This window comes from Bactrocera dorsalis, chromosome 1 (genome assembly GCF_023373825.1).
Source record: "Bactrocera dorsalis isolate Fly_Bdor chromosome 1, ASM2337382v1, whole genome shotgun sequence".
NCBI lineage: Eukaryota > Metazoa > Arthropoda > Insecta > Diptera > Tephritidae > Bactrocera > Bactrocera dorsalis.
The window spans coordinates 89,448,546-89,476,264 of NC_064303.1; the positions used below are offsets into that span (position 1 = coordinate 89,448,546).

General features: G+C 36.7%; 3 protein-coding genes across 8 annotated transcripts in view; 1 reads left to right on the forward strand and 2 right to left on the reverse strand.

The window, feature by feature from the left end:
• Positions 1-27,719, forward strand: part of LOC105233638 (rap1 GTPase-activating protein 1) — a 314,608-nt gene that overhangs the window by 283,835 nt on the left and 3,054 nt on the right. The gene's annotated exons all lie outside the window — the stretch shown is intronic.
• LOC115065854 (techylectin-5A) overlaps positions 1-27,719 on the reverse strand; it is a 304,739-nt gene that overhangs the window by 18,945 nt on the left and 258,075 nt on the right. The window contains exon 1 of one of the 3 annotated variants that reach the window (XM_049446372.1): positions 18,244-18,363. The exons of the other annotated variants lie outside the window; for them this stretch is intronic. Within the exon in view, the coding sequence (XP_049302329.1) occupies positions 18,244-18,339 (96 nt within the window). The 5' untranslated portion in view covers positions 18,340-18,363. Of the gene's footprint in view, positions 1-18,243; positions 18,364-27,719 lie in introns of those variants that run through there. 3 annotated transcript variants of the gene reach the window in all.
• On the reverse strand, positions 1,289-6,994 carry LOC125775772 (ryncolin-2-like). Its single transcript, XM_049446414.1, has 4 exons — positions 6,285-6,994; positions 2,388-2,458; positions 1,680-2,315; positions 1,289-1,578 (listed from the first exon to the last, which is right to left on the reverse strand). Exons 1-4 carry the CDS (start codon positions 6,378-6,380, stop codon positions 1,440-1,442), a joined length of 942 nt encoding a protein of 313 aa, XP_049302371.1. The 5' UTR covers positions 6,381-6,994; the 3' UTR covers positions 1,289-1,439.

Below are 27,719 nucleotides of genomic sequence, written 5' to 3' on the forward strand. Positions count from 1 at the left end.
GTGGAATCATTGGACCGTATTTTTTCAAAGATGCTGTTGGACGCAACGTTACGGTGAATGGCGATCGCTATCGTTCGATGCTAACAAACTTTTTGTTGCCAAAAATGGAAGAACTGAACTTGGTTGACATGTTTCAACAAGATGGCGCTACATGCCACACAGCTCGCGATTCTATGGCCATTTTGAGGGAAAACTTCGGACAACAATTCATCTCAAGAAATGGACCCGTAAGTTGGCCACCAAGATCATGCGATTTAACGCCTTTAGACTATTTTTTGTGTGGGCTACGTCAAGTCTAAAGTCTACAGAAATAAGCCAGCAACTATTCCAGCTTTGGAAGACAACATTTCCGAAGAAATTCGGGCTATTCCGGCCGAAATGCTCGAAAAAGTTGCCCAAAATTGGACTTTCCGAATGGACCACCTAAGACGCAGCCGCGGTCAACATTTTAATGAAATTATCTTCAAAAAGTAAATGTCATGAACCAATCTAACGTTTCAATAAAGAACCGATGAGATTTTGCAAATTTTATGCGTTTTTTTTTAAAAAAAAAAGTTATCAAGCTCTTAAAAAATCACCCTTTAAATAAATTCATTCATGACGAATACAAAGTGATTTTTTTATGTTTATTTATTGGGTATACAACAGTTGAATAAATTGTTGAAATTGTAGATAAAAAGATGTCCACGATTGCGGCCGCAATTTTGATCTAAAATAAAAATTTTAAAAAGAAATTTCACTAAATGGCGGCGATTTGAACAAAAAACATCATATTTTGCCATTTTTTCGGCAGCTTCCTTCAAAATAAAAAAGCTTCCATAGCGCGATAGCGAATGACATTAAAAATGTTCTCTCCAAATTGGAAGCAGATATCTTTACAACTCTCCCTTTGAGGGTGGAGACCGTTTCGAAAAACACCATTCTGAAAAAAACGCGTTTTAAGATTGGAGTTGCTCTGTTCCCCATTCTGTTCCCTTTCTACAAAAAACGCTGTTGCGACCGTAATTATTTGAATTTGAGAGAATGTTCATTATAATGTATACTATCTGATCAAACTGAGCTGGTTGACAGATCGTGTACATATTTGGCATAGTAATTACAGCCAGTCCTACCGACTTAGCAAAATACATTTTCTTGAAATATGGTTTAACCGGAGAATTTCATACAAATTTCTTGATGTTTTTTTGTCACAATATTCATAATTATGAAACGATTGTTTTCTTCTGGAATTGAAATAATCCGAGATTACTTTCATTCCGTATACTGTTTTTAGAAATAAAAGAAACAGTCTTTTTTCAAATAATGTATTATTTGTTGCTAAGAAGAATATGCACAGCTTTATTAAACATTTTGCTAAGTTAAGTTTGTTTCAATAGCTTTAACGTCAATAATGTTTAAAACTAAATGGAGCCTACGGTTTTCAATAGCAAACCACCATCTCAGTGACAATACTTTGGTCTTATAGCCATATGTACATATTTGAGGGAGTAGTAAGCTCCACGGAAGCTACCCCAAATCACGCCTTTGCCTTCCTGACTTTTTGGATATTCTCCTCCTAAATATAAACCGTTCAGATGGCTGTAAGTAAAATATAATAGGTAAATAAATTAATTTTAAACATAATTTTATTTGAAAACTCCATATGAGAGATATTCATTCATTGAATGAACGTTTATTACCTGTAATGACAATGCTTATACCACCAAGCACCCTTATATGTCACCGCACAGTTAACCTTACTCTTGTCGTTATCAATACTTTTGTCGTTATCACTATCTTTAGTGGTGAATTTTTCTCCGAGATGATCAGAGAACGAATCACCAGCCGTGCCTGAATATTGTCCAAGCGCAATTAACTCATACTTATCCTGAGCATTGCCTATAGCGAAACTCTCGTACTTAGCAACACGTTTCTCATTTTCAAAATCTTCTAATTGAAACCACAGCTCATGAGATCGCGAATGAGTCAATGCATGTATTTTATCCAAGCCGAGAAAAAAATTGGCATTCAAATCGCCGAAACCGCGTTCATACTCAACCCACTCGCGATAGAAGTCGGTGTCGTTGCTTTGACGACGTTGAATTATAGTCCATGGTTCGCCGCCATTGGCATCGCGGAAGCAATAAACATTGAAAGGGTGATGAAGAAATTCTGGCAGATAAAGTTCATAAACACCACTCTTCGCATATTTCCCGTTTTCTTGACGCATCGCTTCTTTACACGATGCTGGTTTCTTGGTAGCAGGTGGCGCTGATTCCTGATTCTTCTTTATTTCACTTATAATTTCTTTCATTGTCTTTAATTCGCTTTGCATACTAAGGAATAAAAAATACCGTTAAGTCTTACTAATACTCTATAATACAAAAATATATTACTGCAGATTATACCTCTCTAATTTGAGACTCAAGACCTTGTTGACCGCGCTCTTTAATAAATCATCGTCACAAAGATAGGTGAGCTAAATGAATTGCACAAGTATATAAAAATTAAAATTAATTTATTTTATTAACTTTAAAAAGAAGACAAATACCGCTACATTTACGTTACTTTGAATAGGTGGCGAACACTTCCCTGAGTATAAAATATGCCCACACAGAATGCTTATGATTTGAAGTATAATTTTGGTATTTAAATATTGTATTGACTTTGAATACAAAGGAATAGAAAATGTTCTATGTCCGCCTCGTGATTCTAAGCGACCACCCCACTTATTTTTAGTCAAATATTTTGAGTTATAAATAGTGTAACTAACACGACTTTTTTATATATGTATATAGATTATTTGCCCGAGGCGGTGTTTTGGTTATCAAATCTATGTATATATTCTTATTCGTCGGGGATTCGTCGAGTTTAAATGGTTGCACGTCGGTTATTGGTGACGCCTAGGTGATCTGAAAACGAAGTATACCGCTGAGTGAAGCTGCGCCATATAGCAAAGGCAGTAGGTATCCCAAGGACCGCTCGAACCGCTGGAGTTATATACTGCATGAAGGCCTTTCCATACGAGAGTTATCTTCGCAACGGGTGCCGTTTGTGCTCATTTTGGACATTAAGCGCTGATGTGAGGACTCTTCTTAGTAGTGATTGACCTTGTTCAATTGCAGTGTGAAGAAGGTTTTGATTGGTTTCGTGATTGTCAGCGAAATTTGGAATCAATTGATAGTTGATTTGGCTCGAATGAGGAAAGTATCGCCGCCACAGCCTCTTACTTCGCAGACCTCAAGATGCGTTCATGCAAATGACCTATTATTTCACCATTATCAGTATGATTTGCACCTGATCGAGAGAACGTTCTCTAATAAATCTCTAATAATGTAATTCGCCCGTTTCGTTGTTTTAAAAACAACAGCCACAGTCAAGTCATGATAAGCAAATACATATCGCTCATTTGCTGCAAGACCGGCATAAATCAAAAAACGTGATTTCTGAGTTAATGCTGCAGAATTGTTCGTTATATCATACTTCATGTTAAGTGAAAAATTCATATGAATACCTCTTATATGCTCCGCTTGAGAAGAGAATATATTTCCGGTTTTCCGTGTAAGGTTGGAGCCAGTTGAAAACTTTAAACGCGTTTTCTGGCGAATCGATTTTTTTGACTTATGCCGGTCTTGCAGCAAATGAGCGATATATAGTATATGTAATTAAATTGCATGTATTATGAAAAATATTTCAATAATAATACTTTGGTCTTATAGCTATATGTATGGATTTGAGAGAATAGTTATGCCAACGCCAGGAATTTCCCATCACGTCTTTGTCGTAGTCATTTTCTGTAATACATATAAATAGATATGTTTATATTTCTGTGCACGGTGATGATTCCTCCAGCACCACAAAGTTTCACATACTACGCACATCACTCTGATCTATGTCAATGTCGTCGTATATCTCGTACAGATAGACGAAACTATCTACGACTTCGCAGATATGGCTGTCAACGGTGACGCGGCGGCCAAGTCGCGAGTATGACGACTGTTTGTTTGATGACAGGAGATATTTCGCTTCTGGAAAAAATCTGGAAAAAGCAGAACTAACGTCGCGGATGATAAGGCCAATTATATCAATATCATCGGCGTACACCAGCACCTATACACTCTTATAGAATGTACCAACCGTGTCTATTTAGTTCTGCAACTCGAATTATTTTCTCCAGGAGTAGATTAAAAAGTCGCACGATAAGGAGTCGCCCAAAGTCAGTTGATACAGCCATATTAGTTTCCGAGGTTACAAAATTTGGTATCTGGTTGTCTTCATTACTTGAGTTAAAATTCATAACTTATATTATATTCTCTCTACATATTTGTAAGAAATTTCACAGAGATATGGTGACTTATGAATAAAACAGCAAACCATTTATATACATATACGAGGTGTGTTCAAAAAGTATCGCGACAGTTTGCTGACAGTTTTCTTCGATTGCAGGGGCGTGGTGCATCATGAGTTCTTACCATAGGGAAGAACGGTCAATAAAGAATATTACCTGCAAGTTATGCGCAATTTGCGCGAAGCAATCCGCCAGTCATAACTTTGAAGTTGTAGATAATTTCGTCTATCTTAGAACCAGCGTAAACACCAACCAACAATGTCAGCCTGGAAATCCAACGCAGGATTACTCTTGCCAACAGGTGCTACTTCGGACTGAGTAGGCAATTGAAAAGTAAAGTAAAGTCTCGATGAACAAAAACCAAACTCTATAAGTCGCTCATAATTCCCGTCCTGCTATATGGTGCAGAGGCTTGGACGATGACAACAACCGATGAGTCGACGTTGCGAGTTTTCGAGAGAAAAGTTCTGCGAAAGATTTATGGTCCTTTGCGCGTTGGCCACGGCGAATATCGCATTCGATGGAAAGATGAGCTGCACGAGATCTACGAAGACATTGACATAGTTCAGCGAATTAAAAGACAGCGGCTACGCTGGCTAGGTCATGTTGTCCGGATGGATGAAAACACTCCAGCTCTGAAAGTATTCGACGCAGTACCCGCCGCGGGAAGCAGAGGAAGAGGAAGACCTCCACTCCGGTGGAAGGACCAAGTGGAGAAGGACCTGGCCTCGCTTGGAATATCCAATTGGCGCCACGTAGCGAAGAGAAGAAACGACTGGCGCGCTGTTGTTGACTCGGCTATAATCGCGTAAGCGGTATCTACGCCAGTAAAGAAGAAGAAGAAGAATCCGCCAGAAACGTCCGGATTTTTGGAAGAACAAAAATGGTCTTTTGCACCATGATAACGCTCCTGCCTACACATCGTGCTTGCGCGCGACTTTTAGGCCAAAAACAACACACTAATGATGGCGCAGCCACAGTATGTCCCATATCTGGCCCCTGTGACTTTTTCTTGTTCCCTAAACTGAACAGGTCCATGAAAGGACGACGTTACGCTTCTCTTGACGAGATAAAGACGGCATCGAAGGAGGAGCTGAAAAAGATAAAAAAAATGATTTTTGAAGTGCTTCGAAGATTGTTGCAATTGAAATAGAATATAACTGGCTCTGTAATCAATCGTTGAGTATGTATTATACCACGTGCATTCCAAACGACTGATGTCATAGCCTTTCCAGCCGACTTTTTCGTCTTTCCACGCCTGAAAACCGCTTCATCATGTGCAGTCCACTAGAATGACTTTCGATTGGACTCCAGTGGGAAATGATGGCGCTATATTTCTATTATCACACACGGACGCAAATAATCGGGTTTAGTCCGATTAAAGAGCACTCAAGCACTTCTCAGAATCAGTTATCAGAATCGTTGTTTCTGTTAGACTGTGAACTTGCGAGGCACCTACTTTGCACAGAGCTTTCGCCTCTTTAAGGCATCGTTGCCCTCGGTGCTCATTTCACCTGTTTCCAGCTTAGCAAATATCTTTTCAATGGTGGATTTCCCTGAGCACAAATTCAACAGTATTTTCCTCCAAAAAGCAATGCTTTATTATCTATGTATCAGCCACAGTGAAGCGTGGACGGGTCCACTAGTATTCTAATAATTAGCGAAATTAATAACCGATTTTCTCTTTTCTAAAACAGATCCGATTATAAATGTTAGAGCCACATTCATACTTGATTTCATTCCTTTATCTCGCTGTATAACTTCAATATAAATAACATATTTTTTATATAATTTTATTTACTTTTGGAAAATGAAATCCATATATGTTTTATAGAACGTTGGAAATGGAGATAAAAAATATACATTACATTACTATCTTAACTAACATTTGCCAGGAAAATAGATCAATTTTGTTCATTACAACTAGAACACTCAACTTATGTACATTAATAATTACCACAGGTTGGGAATCGATTTGTAACGAAATGCTACAATTCACAGCGTACAAAATATGTCCAAATATTGCGCACAAATATTGAAAACGAAGCGCCATTTTCTATGACTGTAACTTGACTGAGAGTTAACGTATTCTCGACGCGTGAGAACGATCAAAATGTTATTCGGAATCGGCTAGACCCGAGATAAGAAATCACTTACACATGCAGCAGAGATGCATCAGATGTGAGAAAGCATATTTCCTATCAATATTGAATTTATTTATAGTATATTACACGATATTATATAATATTATATTTATTTAGTATACATTACATATATGTAGTATATTGTATTGGACTTTGGGTAATTCGTGGAACAGTTTGAAATATTTTTGATATTAAACTATAGTATAGCCAATATTATACGCTCATTTAATTTTTTTAAGATATCTTACGTTAAACGGGTAATGGAGGTAGTATTAAACCACTTTTATCTGTTTTTGGCAATACCAAATATTGTTAGGAGATAAAGATGTTCTCCGAGTTTCAGTCCAGAACTGTATGGAGACTCAACTGGTAGTAATTTCGGCCATGAAGTCTGACCGGAGACTTAATATAGGTACCAAGGAAGCAGGGGCCTTTGGAATTCGCACCAACCTGATCGTGGTGGTTGTGGTTTAAACCCAAATGCGAATAGCAGTGAAACTTTGTCCGTTCAATGTGGATTCGCTGCGCAACCAGATGCCAGACCCAAAGTACGCCAAAGGTCGACCTAGAACCCGACAAAAAGGAAAAGGTATCTCTTCCACCTGTCCAATTGGAGGCAGCCAATATTTGCAAAAATCAGGTATTATTTGGTGCACTGATCAATGCGTGTTTTGTTTTATGTGCGTTTAGCCATCGTGGGGTAAGGCCGTCGTCATCCCTCACTTGCATCAAGTCTGAGCTAGCATATTAACTCGGAGAGCTTAAGAGAATTACAATATTCACACTACTCATTGGATACAAGCCTTTTCATTTTCAGACGTCTTAAAAACCCCTTCGGAAAGTGTGAGGAATATTTTCAATTTAGCCATATTCTTTTTAAAAGAAGTTACCTCTTCCTGAAATAAGTTACCAAGCAAAAATTGTCTCATAAAAAACTCAAGACGCCTTTTGAAAAACATTCAAACCAAAAACGTAAAAATCCAGTATATGACTAAGTTTCATTTACTAAAAATATATTTCAATAATAATGCTTTGGTCTTATAGCCATATGTACATATTTGAGTGAGTAATAATATCCACGCCAAGCTTGCCACACTACGCCTTTGGCAAACTGATCTTTTGGAAATTCTCCTCCTAAATATAAACCGTTAAGATTGCTGTAAGTGATACATAAATTAATATGAGAACCTCTCGTGAAATGTGATATCTAGATAACGGTTATTTTACCTGGCATGACATTTCTTATACCACCAAGCTCCTGTATATTGCACCGCGCAGTTGGTAGCATCTTTGTCGTTATGACTATCTTTAGTTGTAAATTTTGCACCGCGATGAGTAGTGAAGGAGTCACCGGCCGTGCCTGAATATTGTCCAAGCACACTTAACTCATATTTATCGTGAGCATTACCTATAGCGAAACTCTCATACTTAGCAACACGTTTTCTCATTTGCAAAATCCTCTAATTCAAACCAAAGCTCATGTGTTTGCGAATTCGTCCAGAGCATGTATTTTATCCAAGCCGAGGAAAAAATTGGCATTTAAATCGCCGAAACCGTGTTCATACTCGAACCACCCACGATAGAAGTCGGTGTCGTTGCTTTGTCGACGTTGAATTATAGTCCATGGTTCACCGCCATTGGGATCACGTAGACAATAAACATAGAAGGCGTGATGAAGGAAGTCCGGCAAATAAAGTTCATAAACACCACTCTCTGCATATTTTCCGTTTTCTTGACGCATGGCTTCGGTGCAAGAAGATGGTTTCTTAGTTGCAGGGGGCGCTGCAACCACATGTTTGCTGGCTTCAGTACTAAAGTTTAAAGAGTTTTTATTTGTACGATTTTCTAGAAATTTTGAAATAAATATTAGCTGCTTACCACTTCGTTCTAATTTTCGAATCTAACAATTCGAGATTTGTTTTCACTTCACGAAGAAGCTGCTCCTTCATAGCCATTAATTCACTTTGCATACTAAGAAATAAAAAAAAAAAAATAATTGTTAGGTTTTATTAATACACAATAAGTTAAAATAGTTTACCGCAGATTATAATTCTCCAATTTCAAGCTCAAATGCTCTACCTTGTTGACCGCGCTTTTCAATAAATCATCGTCACAAAGATAGGTGAGAAATGGCTAAATGAATTGCACAAGAATGAAAAATTAAAATTCATTTATTTTATTAAATTTAAACAAAGGCAAATACCGCTACATTGGCACTACTTTGAATAGGGGCCGCACAATTCCCGAAGTACAAAAGATGCCCACACAGAAGGGACAAGAATATCAAACGCTGCGCCATTCTCCACGATCTCAGTCAAACTGAATGCGAAATTGATGACTGTGTTCGTAAATACTGGCTTTTGAGTGAAGAATCGTCTTGTTTTTATAAAATTAATTACTCGACTGAGGCGGTGATTTTGTTATCAATTCTTTGTACATATGCTTGTACACTTATTCGTCGGGGATTTTTATTATAAGAGTGGGATCAATCTTATAATATAATGCTCTCAAGTACTTAGGAAACAGCTAAAATACGAGACGGTTCAATAACGTGCTGAGTCTCACTGTCCTATGACAACACTGCTGTATATGTCATAGACTTATGTATACCAGTCGTACGTGACTGCGGTTTGGTAAGGTTATGTTAAGAAGTCGATATTATCAGGAATTTCATTTTGATAGCTTAGAGCTCCGGTCCATTATGTTTCCTTTAAGTTTTGTTGGTGTGACGGGTTCAAATGTTGGAGCACAAGGTTTTTTGCTAACCCCTGGCGAATCCGTCAAGAAGGGATGAAGTGAAAAAAGCGCGTTGTCCGCTGCGTGCAGATGCGCGAAATAACTGAAGCAGTGGTTCCTTGAGTTACTACATGAAATATTTCGCAAAAGAAAAGTTGGCCGCGGCTACGTATCAAATGGTCCATTCGCTAAGTCCAATTTGCGATGACTCTTTCGAGCATTTCGACTTGTAACTGACGAATGACACGCGTGAATTTTTGCCCCGAAGGCCTAAATCGAAGGGACTGCCCGCTTAGACTTTAGACATATTACATATCCGCACAGGAAGACGGTTGCGATCGCACGATCTTGGTGGTTATCTTCATTAACTCCTAAATTAATCCAGATTAAAACAGTTGACTATGAATTGGTCTTCCATTTCCGATTAATGCAGTTAATCCGGATCAGTAGGTGAAGCAAGATTAATGGGCAGGAAGGTTCTGTTATGGGTTTGATAAGATAGGCAGGGGCAAATCAACTACGACTCCTACGACCAAACTTCTAACTCGGACTTGAATCGATGAATTCGCCAAGAAGCCACCGGCTTGGGGCAAATGAAAGGAATTGTGTTCCACCAGAACAATGCCAGGGAAGCTTGTTTAGAAAGATCTTATGCATCCAACTTATGTAAAAAATTCGCCTGAAGAGCAGCTTTTATAACGCAACTGTCTCAGCATTCTGGCAAGAGGGATAAGGATTTATGATATTAACTTCGAAAAGCTAACAAGTTTTCGAATTATTCTAACTATTCTCAAAAAATATTCACTTCAAAGCACAAATAATGGATTTCACAGAAGTTTGCCTTAGGTAATGCGATGGTATGGTGAATAATTACTGCGAGGTAGAAGTCCGTGGCGGCGATAATTTCCTCATTCCAGTCAAAACCACTGTGTTGACTATGAGTTCGTCTCCGATTTCTACCACTGATACCACGTTTCGTTTCCAAACACGAAACCACTCAAAAACTTCTTTACATTGCGTTTTGCCATGGTCAATCACTACTATGAAGAGTTCTCACATCGTCGCTTGTTGTCCGAAGTGAGCAAACACGGCACGCATTGCGACGAAAGTTCTCGTATGCAAAAGATTTCATGCAGGATATAACTCAAACGGTCTTTGCGATTGCCTTTGTTATGTGCTTTTGCTATATGGCGCCTCTTCAATCAGCGGTACTTCATTTTCAAATCACCTGAACGATGTGCTTCCACATTTAAACTCGAGGCGAATCTGTACTCTATACAGCATCATTTTTGATTTTACTACGCCATTTCTCTTTCAAAAACTAGAATCGAGTTTCTTATTATATTTTTCTTTTCAAAATTTTCTAAAATCCTCGGACACACCCACTTCTAATCGCACCGTCCTCGTAATTCAGCTGTTTCCTAAGAATTTGAGTGCATATTTACACATCGATAATGTACCGAAGACTGCACTTCCGGCAATTGCAAAGTATCACTTCAGTGCTAATATAAGATTGATCCCACTCTTACAATAAAAATCCCCGACGAATGAGTACATAAAGCATTGTTCACTTAAAATCTGTACGCACTCTAGGGACCGCTGCTCCGTTATTTTACAAATTATCTGAGTAAAATCAGTTGATCTGAGTACATTGTTAAAATACAGTTATGTATAGGAATTTTCAATGCCCTTGCTTATCAGTTGGCTTTTAAATGTGAAATGGAGTACGCTAATCGAAAATTAATAGTGAACGAATTTATAGTACAAAAATACTTTGAGCATAGAAAGAGATAAAAAAATGTGTGTAAAAAGAGGAGCGCGGGATTTAGAATTAGTAAGGAAGCTACTAACCTCAATTAAAAAAAATCCCGGGCTATCTGACAGTGATCGCGCCAAAAATTCGGGACAAGGCGCCAGGCGAATACGTTTAAATGCTGGGCTAAATACATACCGTGCAATTAAGTACCCAAACAGATCTGACAAACAGAATATTTTGGCAAAAAGACGCGTACGACTTCTGTACAATCAGATTTTGACGAAGTTCAAAGGCTGTCTTGTAATGGATGACGAAACTTATGTCAAACTCGATTGCAATCAACTTCCTGGACAAAAGTTTTATGTGGCAAACAAGCGTGGGAATGTGGAACCAAAATATAAATATAAAAAATTGATAAATACGGTCAAAAAGTTATGATTTGGCAAGCAATATGCTCCTGTGGCCTTAAAAGTCGTACTTTCGTAACGTCGACCACAATGACATCGGATATTTATATAAAAGAGTGTCTTGAGAAAAGATTACTGCCGTTTATTCGACATCACAGAACTTCTGTAAAATTTTGGCCAGATTTGGCGAGCATACATTATTCTTCCACTGCCATGAAGTGGTATCAAAATAACAAGGTGGAAGTAATACCAAAAATCTTTAATCCGCCTAATTGTCCACAGCTTCGCCCAATAGAAAAATATTGGGCGATAGTAAAAAACAATTTGAGGAGAAGTGGTCGGGTAATAAAAAAATATGACTCAATGTTGCCTTTATGGAATAAACATGCAGCTAAAGTAACAAGAAAAACTGTTCGAAAGTTAATGTCCTCTATTAAAAAACATGCTCGCAACTTCCTACATAACAAAGTTGAATAATTATATCTTGTATTAAAATTAAAAGCTTAATAAATTCTCTTCTTTAACGTATTAAAATTTTTAGTTTCCGTTGTTTATCTTTTTAGTTATAATAATATTTTTGCGTACAGATTTTAAGTGAACAATGCTTTACGTATATGTACACAGATTTGATAACAAAATCACCGCCTCAGTCGAGTAATCTTTATATCTATACTAATATTATAAAGCTGAAGAGTTTGTTTGTTTGAACGCGCTAATCTCCGAAACTACTGGTTCGAATTGAATAACTCTTTTTGTGTTGGATAGTCCATTTATCGAGGAAGGCTATAGGCATATAGCATCACGCTGCGAAATAGGAGCGAAGAAACAGTGGTAAATGTGTAAAAAACTATTTATCTTATTTATCTTTGACTTCCGTTCCTTGCGCTGCGAAAGCGGTTCAAGATACACAAAAGTTATGTATTAAAGAATTATTTCTCTTTTAATGATCTAAATAAAAGTCCGTGAGTACCGTTTTTGTGATAACTAATTTGGTCGAAATTATTTGTTAGAGTTGTATTAACATAATAGTATCAATTTTTCTATATTTATTGTTATTTTTTTCTGTCGTTACATGCAGTATAAAACTATTCAAATTTTTGAGGTAATCCGTAATTTTGGTTAGCAGTCATTTTATTATTTTAGATATTACTGGCTGATGTTAATTCTTACTCTGCTTTTCTTAGAAAATGCCTCGGATGCGAAAATCTGGTATATCCAAAATGTCATGGTAGTTTTATTGACTGGTGATTTCCATCAAACTCTCCCAGTGATTCAGAGGGGGACACCAGCAGATGAAATTCAAGCGTGAATTAAATCATCACGCTTATGGTCGACAGTTGAAAAACTCCGCCTGAAAACTAATGTGAGAGCGTCTTCATAATGACGTGGATTAAGGACTGTACGCAGAAATGTTGTTGAAAATTGGTGATGGTTGTTTAGCTGTTGACGTTGAAGGCTATATATTACTGTCAAGACAATTTTATAATTTAGTAGAAAGTGATGTGGATTTCATTGCTAATGTTTTTCCGGAATTGCAACAAAATTTGTGTAGTGATCAGTGGTTGTGAGCAAGAGAAATATTAGCACCAAGAAATTAAATAGTTAATAGGATCAACACTGATATTTTAAACGAGGTTCAAGGAAAAATGAAGGAATATTTGTCAATGGATACAATTATAGATACGGAAGTAAGTACTTCATATCCTGTGGAGTTTTTAAATTCACTTGAACTACAGGGAGTACCGTCACATAAACTTCAATTGAAACTAAATATACCAGTAATGCTTGTGCGAAATCTAGATGCTCCTCTGCTATGTAATGGAACAAAGCTTCGGATAATAAAATTGGGACAGAACATACTTGGTGCTACTATTTTAGCAGGTGTCGGTAAGGGAAATATTGTTATAATACTTCGGATACCAATTATTTCCACTGACTTTCTATTCAAATTTAAAAGAGTTCAGTTTCGCGTCAAGCTAAGCTTTGCTGTTACTATAAAGAAGGCACAAGGACAAACATTACAGGTAGCAGGAGTGCATTTAAAAAACCCATGCTTCTCTCATGGTCAACTTTATGTAGCCTGTTAACGCGTATCTAATGTCCAGAATTCACACATATTTGCACCCGACGGGAAAATTTATAACATGGTCTACAAAAATATCCTAGATTAATACTTTGTATTTTATTTTTTTAAATTGTTAGAATTCAGAATTATTTATTTTTGTTACGGTGAAATATATTTTAAGATTATTTGTTGCATTTCAATACGCATATTTTAATGTGTTGAATCTTCATTGTCTGTAGGAATTTTTAAAAATTGTTGATCTCAGCCAACCAATAAAATTTAGTTATCACTTTGAGTCATTTCTATTATTATACCCTTACCCTTTATCTCTCATACTTATTTAATGGCTCTACTGCGGGCGAAGCCGCGGGTAAAAAGCTAGTCTTTATATTATACATACATACAGTGTTCCAATAAAGTCTTCGTACAGCACCTAATAAAAAGATTATTGATAAAAATCGGTAACACATTTAAAATTTTTTAAAAATTTTTTAGTGCGTATTTGTTTATGACATATTTCATTACATAGTAAACGAAAAATAAATATAATTTATTACATTGTTTCAAAACTATACATAATATTTGAAAAAATTGCATTATTTAAACTCCACTAAAGTCTTCGTACATTATATTTAAAGTAAAATAAATTATAAATATATCCATTTTTTTGATTGATTTTAATATTTTGTGTGATAGCCCTTGTTTTTAATAACGGCTTTAAGGCGGTCTGGCATTGATTCCACAAGCTTTTGTGTATATCGTACATCAATTTTCATCCATTCCTCTTGAAGGACTTCTTTTAGGCGAGCTTTTGAACTTATATGATGAGTCCTGATCCGTTTTTCGAGCAAGTTCCAAACATGCTCTATTGGGTTAAGATCAGGACTCTGTGGTGGTGTCTCTAGTAAATGGGGGACATTGTACGCCAAGTACATCCTTGTATTATGAGCCATGTGCTTGGGGTCGTTGTCTTGCTGGAAATAAAATGCTTCAGATACGCCCAATTTTTCTACGCTTGGCTTCAAATTTCGTTTCAAAATGTCAATATAAGCACGGTGGTCCATAATTTCTTCAATTATTTCGAGTTTGCCAACGCCATTAGCAGCCATACAACCCCATACCATCACTCCACCACCTCCGTGCTTTACTGTTTTAATTGTATTTTTGGGGTTGTATGCTTCTCCTGGCTTCCTCCATACTTTAATCCTGCCGTCAGATCCAAAAATGTTGTATTTCGATTCATCAGAGAATATAACATTCCGCCAAAACACAGGAGATGCATTTTGGTACTTCTGAGCGAAGGCAATGCGCTTCCTACGGTTTATCACGTTTACGAGTGGCTTTCGGCGAGGCGTGCGTGACTTAAACCCAGCCTTAATTATAGCTTTTCGTACAGTTTCGGGATTAACTTTTTTTTGGTTGAATTGGTGAAGCTCTGTAGCGATTTTTTGAGCACTAATGAATGGATCTGCAGTAACCATTCGCTTAATTTTTAGGCGATCTCCATCCGCGAGAATTGAAGGTCGACCAGATTTGTTTTTGTTTTCTACGCGGCCTTCATATTTAAAGCGGCCAATAACGGATTGCACTGTCGAACGGCTACGGGACACTATTTTGGCTATTTCTGCATATGATTTTTTTTGCTTTACATGCAAATTTATGATAAGCTCACGTTCTTTAATTGATAAATATTTTCCAGGCATTTTTTTATAATCACCAAAGTTTTTGTTCAAATTCACAACGTTTTCGATTCAAATGAGTCACTGAAATATCCCGCTAGCTTACTTCGTTCACTTTAACAAAGTACCGTTATAAGGAAGGTTGCCTATTATTATTTAGAAAAAGTAGTTGCCAACAAAAGCGAAATGTACGAAGACTTTATTGGAGTTTAAATAGTGCATTTTTTTCAAATATTATGTATAGTTTTGAAACGATGTAATAAATTATATTTATTTTTCGTTAAATATATGATGAAATATGTCATAAACAAATACGCACTAAAAAATTTTTAAAAAATTTTAAATGTGTTACCGATTTTTATCAATAATCTTTTTATTAGGTGCTGTACGAAGACTTTATTGGAACACTGTATATAAATAAAAATGAATCGCCAAAATGTATGTACGCTCATAACTTTCATACGACTGAACCAGATTTGATGATTCTTTTTTTATAATGTTCGTTGAGGTTCAGAGATGGTTTCTGCGGAGAAAAAATTCGAATAATTGCCGGAAAATCCCTGAAAACACCCCTTTTCTTTTTCTCATACAAACGAATGAATATTTGTTCCTTAGTAACGCTAAGAGAACGGCTGAACCAATATTGATGAAATTTTAAGAGGTTGTTCGTCGTGGATCGGGAAAGGTTTTAGAAATAAAGAACCCATATGTCTTTCATGAGGAAAAGTCGGAAAATTGAACAACTCCAAAAAGTTAATTTTTACCATACAAATGTTTTTATTCAATTTTTTTGATTTGTTTTTCAATTATTTAAATCTTTCAAATTTGGCGTTTGCTTCAAAAATTTTTGAAAATTATTCCGTGAATATGTTATGTGTTTTTCACAAAGTGATCAATTACAGCTTGAAATTTATCACGATGCCATGAAGAGGTCGCGCTTATATCGGTCGGCGTTCTTTTTGCCATCAACGTACATTAGCAGCCCAGGGCACATGAACGAGTACTCCCAGGATGCGATGATATACTTACATGCGGTATTATGCATGTACGTGCAAGACTATTCAAGCAACAACTTCGATGGACTTTATCTTGAAGCAAATATGGTGCTGTTAGATGCTAGATGTACCCTGTTGAGTGGCAAAAGAGAGGTTTGCCGCACGCACACATTCTTCTTTGGATGGTGGAAGGTGATTACATCAGATCAAATTGATGAAATCATTCAATCATGCGGAAATTCCTGATGCAAAGAAAGATCCAGTATTATACGAAGTGATAAGAACCAATAAGGTTCATGGACCTTGCGGACACCACAATCCCACTTCGGTTTGTATGTCTCACAATAAATGCACGAAACAGTATCCGCGTACTTTTCTTTCGGAAACACAAACTAGAAATGATGGATATCCACTCTATCGGCGTTGCCCACCAGACGACAATGGCAGAATATTCAGCATCCAATTTAGAAGAGTGAATATCGAAGTTGATAACACATGGATCGTATTCACCATTGTACGTTCTAAACTCATATCAATGTTGAGTATTGCAGTTTGGTGTAATCGATAAAATACGTTTGTAAATACGTCACCAAAGGAAGCAACATGCCGGTTATTGGTCTTGAACGATACGGTCAATACGTGAACTGCAATAAAGCGCTTTGTAGGATATTTAATTTTGCAATTCATGAACGTTTTCCGACTGTTGTGCGTCTCGCAGTTAATTTGGAGAATGGCCAAAGAGTGTATTTCAACCCAGAGAATACAGTACAGTCAGTGGAAACGCCGCCAGAAAAAAAATTTACATTTATGAGTTTTTGCTCAACTTTCGTCAGTGATCCGTTTGCTAGGACACTCGGAAATACCTTGATATTATACATAGAATGCATCGTCGAAGAAATAATTACGCAGAAAGCAAGGGCAAGCAGTAGATGAACATCCAGGTGTGTTATCAATTAATGCATTAGGACGAATTTACACAATCCACCCAACGACAACACGATGATTGTTTCTACCTTCGGTTGCTATTGATAAATTTATGTGGTTCAACTTCATTTGAGTCATTGCGTACTGTGAATGGTACGGTGTGTGCAACTTTTTGAGAAGCAAGCCAGCAATTACAATTGCGGGAAATCACTGGAATGCAAATGCCTGCAAATCCGCGTCTATTATGGGATACGAACAAAAATGGCATGGTCGAAGACATTTTACATCGTCTTCGCTATTAATTAGAAATGGGTCAATTCCGGTTGATACTTCCGGTAGTTTCCTATCACTTCCATCTGCCTTTTATCAATTCACGAAAGATGAACTCATCACGAATGTTCGGACATTGGCCAAATTATCGTAACTATAATTCCTTAAGTGCACGCGAAATGTTAGCTGCCAAAAATACCGATTTTGATGACTTAAACTGGAAGATTCAAAGTCAAATTCCGGGAGACTTGCGCTCATACAAATCGATCGATTGTCTTGACAATGAAGACGACGCCGTGAATTATCCAGTGGAATTTCTAAATTCTTTGGAGAGTATTGGTATGCCACCGCATTATTTGCGTCTCAAAGTTGGATCTGTCGTTATTATGTTTCGCAATCTTCATGCGCCGAAAGTGTGTAATGGAACCCGACTGATTTTGATGCCAATACAAGGAAGCAGAATGCTTCATTCTACGAATTTCTTTGAGTTCTAACGATTTGCCATATCAGTTCAAACGTATTCCGTTTCCGGTGAAAATTGAATTTGAGATGACAGTCAACAGGACCTAAAGGTAGTCGCATAGTGTGAGGCATAATTTTGGAAATGCTATGTTTTTTACATGGCTGTAGCGTGCTCACGAGTTGGAAAACCATCTTTTCTGTACACCGGAACAGAAACCGAAAAATGTTGTTTATAAAGCTGCGTTACATTGAAAAAAAAAATGAAATGATAAATTTAACTTTCTTTTCATTTCAAACTACATAATTTCACGCAGGACAACGGCTGCGGGGTCAGCTGGTAACTTTAATAAATTTTTTTACATATTATTTTGAAATGGAATCATGCGTTCTGGATTTGTATTAAAATAATTTTATATTTCCATTTTCCAATTTTGGACATTGCAACGAGAAGAGTCAATTTATGTACGTTTATAATTACCACAGGTTGGGAATTGATTTGTACTGAAACGCTACAATTCACTGCGAAAACAATATGTCCAAATATTGCGCACAAATATTGAAAACGAAGCGACATTTTCTATGACTGTAACTTGACTGAGAGTTAACGTATTTTCGACGTGTGAGGAAGGCAGCGATCCAAATGTTATTCAGACTCGGCTAGACCCGAGATAACAAATCACTAACACATGCAGCAGAGATACATGCCAAAATTAAAAACCATGCGCCATTCTCCACAATTTCAATCAAACTGAGTAAAAGATACCTGGGTGTTATTACTTAATTACCAAAATGACTATAATTTTATGGAATACTTAAATCTCCCTGGATCTTTATTAGCAAGGAGTGAAATAAAAGAAAACCGATCTCATTGTTATATAAATCTATGACTAGCTGAATCCGGGCTTCGCTTTCCAGGAATTTAACAAAAAAACTTAGCCGTATTATGCGTATAAAACGAACGACATTTCCGGCAAATAAGTAGCTTCCTTACGACGTGTGCAAAATTTCAGATTGATATCTCAGAAACTGAGAGACTGATTCGCATATTAACTGATAGGCGGACAAACGGACATGGCTAAATTGATTTGATTTTAAAAGTATTTATGTACTAAAGTGTTGACAGGTCCCCTGCCTAGTATGATACAAGGTGAGTTCCAAAGTAAATAGGACTTTTTGAACCTCATCACCGCCATCTATATGTCGACTGGTGTGTTAGAATCAGCTTTCTTTATCGATATTCCAGTGAGAATTTCGTGACATTTCAATCGATTTCGATTGGAAGTGAAGTTATTGCGAAAGTGAGCTTCGGGCAAAGAGACAACATTAAATTTTGTTTTGTAAAACTTTTACCGAAACGTTTCAAATGACGATTTTTTTTTGTTTCAATATTTTTTTATTTGTTGAATCTGCTTTTTGTTTTAAAAGCCTAACAATAACTTATAAAATTTTAAATTTATTTAAAAACTTGGCACGCTCAAGCAAGTGATTGAGCTACGTTGCTCCTTAGTATGCGGGCATATCTCTTCCTTTAAGGCGTGCTGGATCGCAGGAATGTACCGAAACATTAGAAAAAGGGCTTGCGCGATTTCGGAGTTTAGATATATATTTAATTCTGCTGCCTTCTACTTCTTTCCTTACCAGAGAAATACCAACGTCTTTATGGATATTTTCATTACGCATGTACCATGGCGAACACGTGGTTGATCTTAGCATTTTTGATTGGAAACTTTTTATTATGTCTATATTAGTTTCACAGGTCGTACCCCATATTTGAATGCCATACATCCAAACCGACTTTATGCTCGCATTATATGTATAAAAGCACTTTGTTGTCTAGTCTAAGTTTAGAGGTTTTATTTAAAAGCCAGTTTAAATTTGTAGTCCTTATTTTCATGTAATTTATTTTACTAGATATGTTTTCTCCACGTAAGTCTTCTATCTAGATGAATATCAAGATAAATTACTTCATTCGCTTGGGTTACTATTATTGTTCATTTTTACTGCCCTGCACATTTTTGGCCTTAGCAAAAATGTAATATTCTTACACTTTTATTCATATTTATACGGCAGTTGGCTAGCCATTCTTTGACAGAACTTAAGTGCTCGGCTAATATTCTTGATGCTTTTATCTGGCATTTGTTATGGCTCACTATACTCGTAGCTGTGTCATCCGCAAAAATTAAAGTTAATACTTTGTTAGCTGTTGGAAGATCTGCTGTATATATGATGTATAGTGTTGGGCCTAGAACACTGCCCTGGGGTACACCAGCCCTTATCTTTCATCAGATATGAAATCTCCCACTTTTACCATAAATTTTCTATTTTTTAAATAAGATTCCAATGTTTTATACATTTCTGAAGGTAGAATAATTTTAATCTTATATAAAAGTCCCTAATGCCATACCTTATCAAACGCCTGAGCCACGTCTAGAAATATAGCCGAACAGTAATCTCTGTGCTCTAATGCTTTTCTTATTTCGTTAGTAATTCTATTTATTTGCTCTCTCGTACTATGTTTTTCACGAAACCCGAATTGGTGCGTTGGTATTATACAATATTATTTTCGTGGAGGAAAGGAAGCATCTTTGATAGTAACAATATTTTAAATATTTTTGAAAGACAGGGTAAACTACTCATAGGTCTGTATGAAGACGGCTTTGTTAAGTATTTCCCAGGTTTTTCTATCAAGATGATCTGCGACTTTTTCCATGAATTAGGATAGTGTCCGAGATTAAGAATTGCATTGAAGAGCAAAGAGAGCACTTCTACGGCAGTATTTAGTAACTCAATTAGCATTTTTGGGGTAATATTATCATGTCCTGGTGACTTTTTTGGTTAAGTTCTTTTATTATTCTAGTAACTTCAGAAGTAACGGGTGATTTTTTTGAGGTTAGGATTTTCATGCATTAGTATTTGACAGATCACGTGGGATTTCAGACATGGTGTCAAAGAGAAAGATGCTCAGTATGCTTTGACATTTCATCATGAATAGACTTACTAACGAGCAACGCTTGCAAATCATTGAATTTTATTACCAAAATCAGTGTTCGGTTCGAAATGTGTTTCGCGCTTTACGTCCGACAAATTTTGTTCAGCGATGGCTCATTTCTGGTTGAATGGCTACGTAAATAAGCAAAATTGCCGCATTTGGGGTGAAGAGCAACCAGAAGCCGTTCAAGAACTGCCCATGCATCCCGAAAAATGCACTGTTTGGTGTGGTTTGTACGCTGGTGGAATCATTGGACCGTATTTTTTCAAAGATGCTGTTGGACGCAACGTTACGGTGAATGGCGATCGCTATCGTTCGATGCTAACAAACTTTTTGTTGCCAAAAATGGAAGAACTGAACTTGGTTGACATGTGGTTTCAACAAGATGGCGCTACATGCCACACAGCTCGCGATTCTATGGCCATTTTGAGGGAAAACTTCGGACAACAATTCATCTCAAGAAATGGACCCGTAAGTTGGCCACCAAGATCATGCGATTTAACGCCTTTAGACTATTTTTTGTGGGGCTACGTCAAGTCTAAAGTCTACAGAAATAAGCCAGCAACTATTCCAGCTTTGGAAGACAACATTTCCGAAGAAATTCGGGCTATTCCGGCCGAAATGCTCGAAAAAGTTGCCCAAAATTGGACTTTCCGAATGGACCACCTAAGACGCAGCCGCGGTCAACATTTAAATGAAATTATCTTCAAAAAGTAAATGTCATGAACCAATCTAACGTTTCAAATAAAGAACCGATGAGATTTTGCAAATTTTATGCGTTTTTTTTTTAAAAAAGTTATCAAGCTCTTAAAAAATCACCCTTTAGAAGTCCTAATAAACATATGCGACTGGTTTGCGGTATTGGGCAAGGTTGGCAACTCAAAGTTGTTCTTTGGGCAATTGGGTTGAAATACCTTATCTAGGTGGTTTGCAAAGCAATTTGCCTTATCCTCATCACTACGTGCCAATTACCATTCAACTGTCTTAGAGGCATGTTGGAATCTACTGGTGGCTTAAAAGACTTTGGGGTTTTCCAAAGGGATTTTTGCTTGTACTTTCGTATAGCAGATTTCTGTTGAAGGGGAGCGATTTAACTGCCATTCCCGCCTTTTCTCATTTACAATGTGATGTTAGAGAAACTTTTGGCTCAAATATCATGGGCTGTTCGCATAACTTTATTAATATGGGAGAATGATCAGATGATAAGTCTGTACATGTATCATAAGCGATCATATAATTTTTTTTCGAAGCGACTTATATATATTTTTGAATTTGTAATAGTTAGGATTTTTCAGTGTCGGGTGTCAAAAATGGCGTCCAAAATGACGACTCCAGCAAAAGGTGTTTTGAAAACCAACCTCAACTGCGGGCACGCTATAGGTCGCAAGTCGTTGTCTACAAGCAGAAAATCAAACGAATCTTAATGAGAGAGGCGCCCCAACTTAAAACACAAGAAAAAATTCGTTATAGAAACAAAATGGCGGCCACTTGAAAAAAGTATCGTTTTTTCGCATGATTTTTCCACTATGACCTGTTGTAAAAAATCGTTTGTGATCAAAATATTGGATTTTGTAGGTTACAGCGACTGAGAATTTTATCTTCTTTTATGCGGGCAGATCGCGTAGATAATTGGTTGAATGGTTCAAAAACGAGAATGCCCGCAGATTCGAAAAATCTCGTGCTCGGGACATAGGTCCGTTCAAAGTCGGGTTACGACGGAACTGATTCACGGATCGGAAAAACATTTCACCAGCATATTCTAGACAATTTTTAGCCTTCGATTTATGTATTAAAAAAATCGATTTTTAAAGAAATTTTAAAAGAGGACCCCTTAAGCAACAAAAAATTTTAAACGTTTTTGTGATAGTTTGACTCAGTATTGTTTGACTACGCGGCGAAGATGAACACCAGCAAGCAGAGAATATGCCATGTTTTTGAGTTTTCGATTCCACTGAAGTAATTTTGATCAAAATCAAATCAAAGATTCAACCCGAACATATCAAAAAAGTAATGAAAACAATTGCTCAAATTGCCCAGGTGCCAAATATTGTACAAAAACCTTTTGGTACCAGTTAAATAAGGCTGAATATTAAAATAAATGAAAAAGCTCATGAACCAAATTTCGATATTTGTTGAATTATAACAAACTCGATGCATTTCCGAAGCGGCTGGTTACAGGTGACGAAAAGTGGATCAATTAAGACAACGTCAAGTGAAAACTGTTGTGATCGTATTGACATTCAGGCTGGATTTGCTGTGTGCTTGGTGGGATTGACAGGGAATCATCTACTGTGGGCTGTTTCTCTTTGACCAAACCTTTAATTCGAACCTATACTGTTGACGAATAGGAGAAGAATTATTTGCTAACAGAAAAACGCCAAGTCACACACATCGATAGTGACTACCTAGAACAATTAGGTTATTCTTATGCATCCACCAGATAGTACGGATCTGGCATCAAACAGTTAGTCCATTATCCTCCCGAAAACTTTATCATAATCAATCATTTATTTCGCAATATAGTTGGAGGGGTTCTAAGAGAGTAACATTGTGGAATTACCCTCAAAATCTTAACATATTATCAAACAAAATGTTTATATTTCACTTAAATGAGATAATTCTAACTATCTATATATCTATAAATTAGTTGCTGTCCGTAAGTCTCGCTAAAAATCAAGAACGGCTGAACTGATTTGGCTAATTTTAGTCTGAAATATTCGTGGAAATCCAGGAAAGGTTTAAACGGTGAGAAAATATGGAAACATTTGTTGTTCGTTTTTCTCGCTAAAACTCGAGAAAGGCGAGATCGTTATAGTTGCTTTTTAGATTGAAATGCATATCCTAGTCAAAAAGGTTTAAAACATAAGGAAATATGGAATAGCAAAAATCTATATACCATACATATTTAAAAATTATTGCTTAGTCTCGCTAAAGCTCGAAAACGGCTTCACCGATTGGCTAATATTGGTCCTGAATTATATGTGGAGGTTCAGGGAAACATTTCTGAAAGCAACCATAATAGTACTTGTGATTTCAAAACCATCGGATGCTTTGTGATCGTGCTCTTTTTTGTGTTGACCTTTTGTGATAGTGACATTACTGGCATTACTGCTAAGTGCGCGAGATTTATTTTCACTTTGATGAATTAGACTATGCAATGCCAAGGAGAATATGACCTGACTAAGGACGCCACAGTCACTCTAATGTGCGCACAGTTTCCTCACGTTCTAGCCGCTCTGATAACCAAAGAGAGACAAATCAAGAAAATAGTGATATTTTTATGTCAGAATTACTTTTTTCAGTGAGTCACAATGAAGTAGATAAGAGACTTAGAAGAAACGATTTCGTGCACATCTAACACAACAACAGCGGATACGACATAATGAAATTGAGCGATCCCGCGACGCAGTGCTCCTGTGATCCTGGAAACAGCTGCATTCCACTATGATCCGGCAATAGATTTTTGTGTCGTCAAATCGGGATCATTTGGACAACTGAAATAATTTGTTAATATTGCAAGACGTAAAAGTGATGAATATACTAGATTACGTTGCCCTGAAGCCAAAATAAAATTGCCACAATTATACCTCCATCAGATCTTTTACGGCACGAAGGAGTTGTAACGAAGCAATCAACTGTTGTGACCAGACAAGAGTACAACATAGATATACATTACTTATATGGATCATAATAATCTGAGCCAAATCTGGTGCATACCGTGATTGATCGATGGTATTCATTGCGTTTTCATTCATGATGCTCCAAACTACGAATATCGAAAATAAACAATGCGCATTACCTTGATTTTTGTGTGGCTTTGGCGTGGTTGTGGTTTTATCGGGACGAGTTGAGCAAGAACGCGTTTCATACTCAAAATATCCATCAAAATCATCCGAATGGACTCGCGAGATATTTCCAGTTCTTTTGTCATCTCTCTAACATATGCCTGACGATTTTCAATCCTTCACTTTTTTATTATTTTCATCAGTTGAAGATCGTCCAGAACGAGGCATGCCTTCAACGATCACTCGACCGTCTTTGAAGGCTTGGTATCACTCATAGCCTTGTGTTTTTGATAAAACTACATCACCTTAAGCCTTTTCGAACATTTGCAACGATTTCGCATTAATTTGTATCCATTGTAAAAATCGCAACGCACTACAAAGGTTTACCGACTTAAGGGACGCCTCAGTGTGACACTCCGTAAAATTACTGATTTTCGCGATTTTGTTTTTAATGTTGGAATTAACTAATCAGTCCGATTTTTTTTTATAAATAAATTTATTTATGCCGAATACAAAATAATTTTTTTTATGTTTATTTATTGAGTGTACAACAGTTAAATAAATTGTTGAAATTATACGTAAAAAAAATGTCCTGTCCGATGTCCACGATTGTGGCCGCAATTTTGATCTAAAATAACAATTTCAAAAAGAAATTTGACAAAATGGCGGCGGTTTGAACAAAACACATCGAATTTTGCCCTTTTTTTAACAGTTTTACTTAGAAAAAGGTAAAATTGTTTCAAAAATGTTCTCTCCAAATTGGAACCAGATATCTTTACAACTCTTCCTTTCAGAGTGGAAACCGTTTCGAAAAACACCATTCTGAAAAAACGCGTTTAAAGATTGGAGTTGCTCTGTTTCCTTTTTACAAAAAACGCTGTAGCGACCATAATTATTTGAATTTCTATTTCAAAATTTTAGATAATGTTTATTATAGTGTATACTATCTGATCAAACTGAGCTGGTTGACAGATCGTGTACATATTTGGCATAGTAATTACAGCCAGTCCTACCGACTTAGCAAAATACATTTTCTTGAAATATGATTTAGTCCGGAGAACTTAATTAAAATTTCCTGGTGCTTTTCTGTCACAATGTTCATACAAATGTAAACTATATTTTGAAACGATTGTTATACTCTCGCAACAAAGTTGCTAAAGAGAGTATTATAGTTTTGTTCACATAACGGTTGTTTGTAAGTCCTAAAACTAAAAGAGTTAGATATATGGTTATACATACCAAAGTGATGAGGGTGACGAGTAGAGTTGAAATCCGGATGTCTGTCTGTCCGTGCAAGCTGTAACTTGAGTAAAAATTGAGATATCATGATGAAACTTGGTACACGTATTTCTTGGCTCCATAAGAAGATTAAGTTCGAAGATGGGCAAAATCGGCCCACTGCCACGCCCACAAAATGGCGGAAACCGAAATCCTATAAAGTGTCATAACTAAGCCATAAATAAAGATATTAAAGTGAAATTTGGCACAAAGGATCGCATTAGGGAGGGGCATATTTGGACGTATTTTTTTTGGAAAGGGGGCGTGGCCCCGCCCCCTACTAAGTTTTTTGTACATATCGGAACTGAACGGAAACTACTATAGCTATGTCAACCAAACTCTATAGAGTCGTTTCTTTGAGGGTTTTACATATACAGTTCAAAAATTGGAGAAATCGGATTATAACCACGCCCACCTCCCATACAAAGGTTATGTTAAAAATCACTAAAAATTGCGTTAACCGACTAACAAAAAACGTCAGAAACACAAAAATTTAACGAAAGAAATGGCAGAAGGAAGGTGCACTCAGGCTTTTTAAAAAAATTGAAAATGGGCGTGGCGTCGCCCACTTATGGACCAAAAACCATATCTCAAGAACTACTCGACCGATTTCAATGAAAATTCGGTACATAATATTTTCTTAGCACCCTGATGACATGTACGAAATATGGGTGAAAATCGGTTCACAACCACGCCTTCTTCATATAACGCTATTTTGAATTCCATCTGAATGTCTTCCTGTACATATATGTATAATATATACATTAGGAACCAATGATAGCGGAATAAAACCTTTACACAAATACAGTATTTGAGCTGAGTATCACCTTTAAAAAATATGTAAAGACGATAATATAAAATTTTCGATTATCACTTTATCATGCGCGAGTAATAAACTGTTCGGTGACACCCGAACTTATCCTTCCCTTACTTGTTTTTCTTCTGGAATTGAAATAATCCAAGATTACTTTCATTCCGTATACTGTTTTTAGAAATGAAAGAAACAGTCTTTTTTTTTAAATAATGTACTATTTGTTGCTAAATAGAATATGCAAAGTTTCACAAAAAACATTATACTAAGTTAAGTTTGTTTCAATAGCTTTAAACGTCAGTCAATGTTGAACATTTTATGCAGGCTAGGGTTTTCAATTCAACCGACCATCTCAGTGATAATACTTTGGTCTTATAGCCCATATGTACATAATTTGAGGAGTAGTAAGCTCCACACCAGATACGCCACACTACGCCTTTGCCATACTGACCTTTCTGGATATTCTCCTCCTAAATATAAACCGTTCAGATTGCTGTAAGTAAAACATAAGAGGTAAATAATTTAATGTCAAACATAATTTTAGTTGAAAAACTCCATATGAAAAAAATTCATTCATAACTATGAAAAATAACGTGTATTACCTGGAATAACAATTCTTATACCACCAAGCCCCCATATATAACACTGCACAGTTTTTACCACTTTCGTCGTTGTGCTTATCTTTAGTGGTGAATTTTTGCCCAGATGCTAGACGAGAAAAAACGAGTCACCGGCCGTGCCTGAATATTGACCAAGCGCAATTAAACTCATATTTATTTTGAGCGTTGCCTATAGTGAAATTATCGTACTTGGCAACACGTTTCTCATTTTCAAAATCCTCTAATTGAAACCAAAGCTCATGAGATCGCGAATGAGTCAATGCGATGTATTTTATCCAAACCGAGAAAGAAATTGGCATTCAAAACCGCCGAAAACGTGGTTCATACTCAATCCACCCCACCCACGATAGAAGTCGGTGTCGTTGCTTTGACGTACGCTGAGAATTATAGTCCATGGTTCACACGAGCCATCAGGATCACGAAGACAATAAAACATTGAAACGGTGATGAAGAAATTCAGGCAGATAAAGT

Excerpts from the sequence above, each read along its gene's own strand:
- LOC125775772 (XM_049446414.1), bottom strand. The coding sequence starts at position 6,380 with ATGGCGCTTCGTTTTCAATATTTGTGCGCAATATTTGGACATATTTTG. Across the intron at positions 2,459-6,284 it reads AAATCGATTCCCAACCTGTG|CTCACCTATCTTTGTGACGA; the intron begins GTAATTATTAAT and ends CAATTCATTTAG. Across the intron at positions 1,579-1,679 it reads TATAAGCATTGTCATTACAG|CCATCTGAACGGTTTATATT; the intron begins GTAATAAACGTT and ends TTTTACTTACAG.